Source organism: Bos javanicus, chromosome 18, assembly GCF_032452875.1.
Source record: "Bos javanicus breed banteng chromosome 18, ARS-OSU_banteng_1.0, whole genome shotgun sequence".
Classification (NCBI taxonomy): domain Eukaryota; kingdom Metazoa; phylum Chordata; class Mammalia; order Artiodactyla; family Bovidae; genus Bos; species Bos javanicus.
The window spans coordinates 56307589-56313588 of record NC_083885.1 but is presented as its reverse complement, the minus strand read 5'-3'; the positions used below and the strand labels follow the sequence as shown (position 1 = coordinate 56313588).

General features: G+C 56.9%; 1 protein-coding gene across 3 annotated transcripts in view; it reads right to left on the bottom strand.

Annotated features, from left to right (window-relative positions):
* Positions 1–1547: 1547 nt before the first annotated feature.
* MED25 (mediator complex subunit 25) overlaps positions 1548–6000 on the bottom strand; it is a 17445-nt gene continuing 12992 nt past the window's right edge. For 2 of the 3 annotated variants that reach the window (XM_061389085.1, XM_061389087.1), the window contains 2 exons: positions 5577–5757; positions 1548–3360 (listed from right to left, as the gene is read on the bottom strand). In XM_061389085.1, coding sequence (XP_061245069.1) covers positions 3116–3360; positions 5577–5757 — 426 coding nt within the window. In that variant the 3' untranslated portion in view covers positions 1548–3115. Of the gene's footprint in view, positions 3361–5019; positions 5151–5576; positions 5758–6000 lie in introns of those variants that run through there. The other variant, XM_061389086.1, reaches the window with a different exon arrangement.

Here is a 6000-nt window from a genome sequence, read left to right as displayed (position 1 = left end):
TTTTAGAGGGTGTCATTTTTCTCATAAAATTTCTTCACAGAGGTAGGAGGTGGGCAGTCTCTCACCCAAGACAGATATCTAACCATTAACAAGTCAGTGATCTAGCTTTTTTTTTTAAATTATGTTCTCCCACTTTTGCCAGATCTGTTCCTGTGCAAGAATTCTCATCAGTTTCCCAGTCTTGCTTCCAGTCCTACATGCCTGGCCCCAAAAACAAACTGGTCAGAAATGAAATGTTTCTAACCAGTCACTCACCCAAATTACAACCGTCATGGATGCCCTGGTGGTTCTGACAAAGTAGCATGCATGCAGTTCTGCCCTCTAGGAGCATACTTTGACCAGTGATGGCAACCGTGGCTAACGGCAGCTCTCCTTCGAGGGCTCAATCCTGCAGAAATCACTTCTAGCCACATGGGGTCAGAGATTCAGAGAGGCACGGGGACCTGCCTAAAGCCACACAACCCATTGGTACAGAAGCTGGAGTCTCAACCCTGATGTTTAAGGCCTGTACTACTACACTGCAGCAGCTTTAACAATACCTCATGCTCAGAGAAAAACTTTCTGGAAAGATTGCTCTCTCAGTGTTGGCTGGTTCTGAGAGGCTGTTGTCTACACCTGGGCTGTGAAATGTGGAGGTGAGCGCTGCGTGGGTAGATCTCCTCTCTCTGGGCACGCTATAACCCAGGGCTTCCTTCTCATCTGGGGTACAGTACGGGGTGATGACACGGGGACAGTCCCTTCAGTTCATCTAACTGGGTGCTGAGGTCTGGGGCCTCCAGTGACTGGGAACAGCCACTGGTTTGTTTGATCAATCTGTCCCAGGAGGACTCGAGCAGTGTCTGTTTGCGCCCATGGGGCAATGTCCACCCTGTGGGAACAGCATAGCCTGCGTCCTGCTAGTCCTCTTCCCTTTTGATGGCTTTGGACACAAGTCGGTCACTCTCTCCTTGAAAACACTCGTCTTCCAGAACACACCTGCCTGCTCCTCCTGTCTCCCAGCCCTTGCCCAGCCCTCACATGTGGGTCCTCCTCTGGCCTCTGGCCTTGTCCTTGCGTCTTCTTCTTCCAGAGGTCGCAAAATGGCAGCCCGGCGGCCTCCTGAGACCCACCAGCGGATTTTGTTTGGTCCTCACAGTGTGGTTTTTTTTTTTTTGGTTTTAATTTGAATGCCGTGAGGTGGGGCAAGCACTCCCCAAGTTCGCCACAGTCCCCGTCAATCCCTGTCGTCTTACACCCGCCTGTGTCACCCATTTCCATCACCTGCCTGGCCCCTGGAGCCATCTGAGCTTTCGAGAACCCCTGCGACACACGCCGCCTGGGACACGTGGCCCGCTTTCCCTCCTTCGACCTCGTCTGCGTCAGAGTTGCCGAGGGAGCTTGCGCTTGATGCTGAAGCCCAGCCTCCCTCCCTCCCCCGATGGAGTATTCGCTTCGACCGTTCTAGAAGACTCTAGGGCAGGGATCGTAAACTCAAATGCCTGCAGGAGCCAGGTGGGCCACATAAATGAGTGAACTCGCCAGGTATAAGAAAAGTCGACGGCCAGAAATATAATCAAATGGAATCTTTACTGAACGCTGGTGAATGCATGGAACATAATACAAACAGGTATGGTACTGGAGTTTATCTTTCAAATCCAAATTGAAAAAATACAAATTGAAAAATAGAAATATTTAATTACTAAATTTTTTTTGTTTTCTCTTTCGTAATTCTTCTGCTCCCTGGACTATGAAGCCGGGGGGTGGGCCTCATCCATGCCACCCCCAGATGTCAAGGGCGGGACTGGTGGCTGAGAACTCGACCTGGACTCCTGAAGCTGGGGGCAGCATTGAACTTGATTCAGTTGTGTAACGGAAAATGGCTGCTCACAAGCGTGGGTGCTTCCAGACATGGAGATTCAGGCGACTGCTGGAGAGTGGTGAGGGCTGTCTTCCGAGGGAGCCCACTGGGCGACCGGCAGCCCACTGCCCTGGAGATCAGCGGCTAGTATTTGCGGTCCGCACTCACATGATCGACAGCAACCAAGAAAAGCAAATGGGGCAGTGTTCGTTCGTTTTCATCAAGTCTGGAGGCCGGGAGCCTTGGGGCAGTTTGGTCTTTAGCCCCACGAGTTCAGTGGACGCTGTCCAGGCCATGCCCTTTATTTCTGGAGACCACCTGCAGCCACGGAAAGGGAGTCAGAATACTCCCTGCCAACGGCATCCCCATTTCTGCCTGGACTGGGTGAACATGATCATACATTCAAGTAGCTATTTGTGAATGTCCTTGGGAGAAAAAGAATGTTCAGAAGGGTAGGAACTTTGACCCAAAATCTCTGACTGACCTTCTCAGGGGGACCAAGGTATGGCTGCTGGCTCACCTGAAATGAGCTAAGCTGATGGACTGCAACAGTTCAGACTGCTTCCACATGTCACATGACAAGGTCGCAGAGCTTCTATAAAACACACTGGGGTCAAGTTCATCACCAGCCTGCCATGGTTAAGGTACAAAACCCTGTCACAGGTGCCGTGTCGTGTGTTCCACTGACCTCTCACGGCAAGGTCGGGGCCTGGTAATTGATGCGATGACCTGACTTGAGTCTCTGGCAATGACGCCCCCTCAGATTGAGGTAACCCGCCTACGTCCCCAGGGACACAGATGTCTTTCATCACCACCGCAGTCTGTAGCTGTGCTTAGGTGTAGACCAGCTTTCATGAAAAGTGGGTATTTCTCTTGACACACAGAAAACAAGTCACTTCCCAAGGTCGGGCCTGCCTTGGCACCATGTCACAGCTTTGTTCAGTCACATCGAGATTCTCCATGCCACAAATAAATAAAGCTAACTGGGTGGTGATAGTTCATGAGCAGCAACAGTAAAGGCCACGACTGATCTGACTCGGTCAAGCAACTGGACGTGTCGATCTTCAGATTTCTCTTCCCCTCCCGCGAGACGCGGATGCCTGCTGGACCCAAACGACGGTCCAAGCAGACGGGGGTTTCTGTTCAGGGGGCGTCTCTTCAGCTCCCTTATAAACTGGATGTCCGTGGGCTGGAACGCCTGGGTGATTTGTGTCACGTGATTCTGGAGCCTCGAGCGGCAGCCACGCCACTGCTTCCGTCGGCTTTCCGAAACCGGCCCTACTGACACTTGAGGCCCTTCTTCAGCTCATTGAGAATCGCGTCTCGTGTCTGCTCTGTGTACTGGTCGAAGCTCTTACTGTGCTTGGATTCATAGTGACGCTTCAGGTTGTATTCTTTCAACACAGACACGATTTTTTTGCATATTAAGCACGTAGGCATGCTCTTCACCTCCACAAAGAAATAGGCTCGCTCCCATTTCTCTCGAAACACGTGGCCCTCTCGTTCTCTCTTTCGTTTTGCCACTTTTGGTAGAGACATGGGTACAAGAAAGATTTCACTGTCTCCGAATACTACCCCGGGGACACCAACCGTGCCAGCCCCGTGCCAAAGGCGACAGCCTTCTGCCTCATGGTGGGGGAGTCAGGAGGGAGTGGTGGGGACTGTGGCGAACCAGAGAGCACACGCCCCGTGGAGAGGGACGGCTCCAGCCCGTTGTTTGCTGGGCGGGAGGGTGGACCCAGGGGAGCCAGATCTTCTGACTTGTCAAGAGAAGACAAGACTACAGATTTTGTGTGTGTGTGTGTGGGTGTTTGAGAGAGAGAATCATCCTGATTTTTACAACTAACTCGTTAGGGAAAAAAATGCCACATAGCCTAACACAGGGAAGGCCAAACAAAACTCATCTGTAGAGTGGCCCAGGGGCCACCAGATTGCAACCTCTCTCCTGGGAGGGGGTCTGGGCATCTGATACTAACAGGCATCTCAAACAATGCGGACGCTGGGGGTCCACCTCTAGACCACACTCTGAGCATCACTGCTCCGGGTTCGGTCTGACAACAGACAACCAAGTCTCTGCTCACAGGCCAAAGCAGCTGGCCCTTGGATGTCTCCCTAAGGACAGCCTCAGGCCCGTTGCCTCATTACACCCAAACCTGTATCTCCTCCTTAGATCCCCGCCGTGTCTCCCATCACCAGGATGGCCCCACTGTCCACTCTGTCCAAAGCCCCAGAAGCCTGGTCTCTGCCTGCTCTCTCCACACGAGACCTCTTCTGTTCCTGTGTCTTCAACCACCAAGCACACACGCTGCCGCTAAAGACACACCCCGGGCTCCCAGCGTGGCCTCTGTCCCTCAGATGTCCCGGACCATCAGCGATCACCACTGGCTCCTTCTCCCGGCTCCTGCCTCAGGAAGGCCCACCATCTACCAGCACCCAGGCCAGGTCCTGGGGACCACCCTGGACCCCACCCTACACCCACAACTTTTTCCACATGGGCACACCAGTTTCTGGCCTCACCCCTCCTGCCCCCCAACTCTGGCTGCTCCTCTGGCCTCTCCCTCCCCAGGAACATTGCCCTCGGCTCCTCCCTGCCTATCTTGCCCCATCACATCCCGCAGCCCACAAGGGGCTGACACCCAACCAACCCAGGCCTGGCCCTAGGGCCTGGCCTCCTGCAGCCCTTCCGTACGCCCTGGACAAGCCTCCAGCTGCTCAGTTTGGAATCTGAGCTCCCTCCCCACCTCTCCAGGCCCTCCTTCCCCCGCAAAGGCTCGTGCTCCCAGAGGCCTCTGCTGACTTGTCCTCTGACCATCCCAAGCTTCCTCCTGCCCCACACTTTCCTTTCTGTCATCTCAGCACCTAGACTGTCACCACCTTCCTTCACTGCCTCACTGACTGCTGCTCACAGACCCCACCTGCCTGGCTGGCTCACAGGCCTCCTCTGGGCCCGCCTGGTACCCTCTCTACCTCCATGGGCACTCGTGGTCCTAGGACCTCTGCCTACAGCCTCCTCACCTCCCGGAAGCCAGGCTGCACCAGATGGCCTGACTCACCGCGGAGGCCCCGGCCTCACCAGCCTGGGGCCTTGGGGGCATCTGCTGAAGCGAGAACAAGGGCAGAGGTGTCTCCCCCCATCTCCTCCTGCCCAGTCCTGGGGGATGTCAGTGACGGGAGCCGGGGCGTGTGTTAAAAGGAACTTTATTGGGTGTCGGGGTTCAGATGAGGTCCATGAGGATGTCGTCCTCCATGACGCTGGGCTGCAGGCCCGGCTGGGGGACCGGGCCCCGGGGCCCCCCGCTGAGCAGCATCTGACCTGGGGGGCAGTGGGAAGGGACTGCATCTCCCGGTAGTCCCTGGGGCCCGGGAGGGCCCTGGGCCTGAGTCCTCCCTCCGCCTCTGGAGGCCCGAGGCACGGGGGGGTCGAGGGAGCCCCGGGGGGACCCCAGGGGCGCCTCCTGACCCCACATGGCCACGGGCCGTCCACCTCCTGTGAGCCTGTGGGGGCCCATCCCCAGCACAACTCTCCGGCCCTGAGACTTTCCCAGCCACCCCAGAGGACACGGAGGTGGGGAGCCGGGGGGAGAGCACCTGCTGCCTTGGCTCTCGGTGCCCTGGGCTGTACCTCCCGGGGGCCCATGGAGCCCCCATGAGCCACAAAGGCCCAGGACTTCACTTCCCAGAAGTCACAGGACACTGGGACACTCAGCCCAGGCCCCGGGCCTCCCCCAAACCCCCTTACCTGGCAGTGAAGCCCTCGGGGGAAGCTGAGCAGGCCAGGACTGGGCTGGCGGCGGGTGAAGGAGAGGGGGCCCCAGCTGGGGCTGCCCCAGGCCCTGATGCGGTGGGGGCAGCAGCGCAGGGGCCCCTGGTGGCTGGAGGTGGTGGAGGGAGGCCTGAGGAGGGGGCACCCCAGTCTGGGGCTGGGGTGGGGCAGAGAAAGTGGCTCAGAAGCCCTGGCGGAGAGCCCCCACCTGCCCCACTCCCTGGTGGAGCCTGTGGTCTTCCTTCAAAGGAATCTCGGCAGAAGCCCACGTAGGACATGTGGGGAATGGCCAGGCTGACCTCCAATCACCCACTCCCATCAAACCAACCTCCCGCCTCCACGAGGAAGGGAATCCGACTGTCAAGCCAAGAACCCCCGGCTCCCATATGACCCCCTCCCC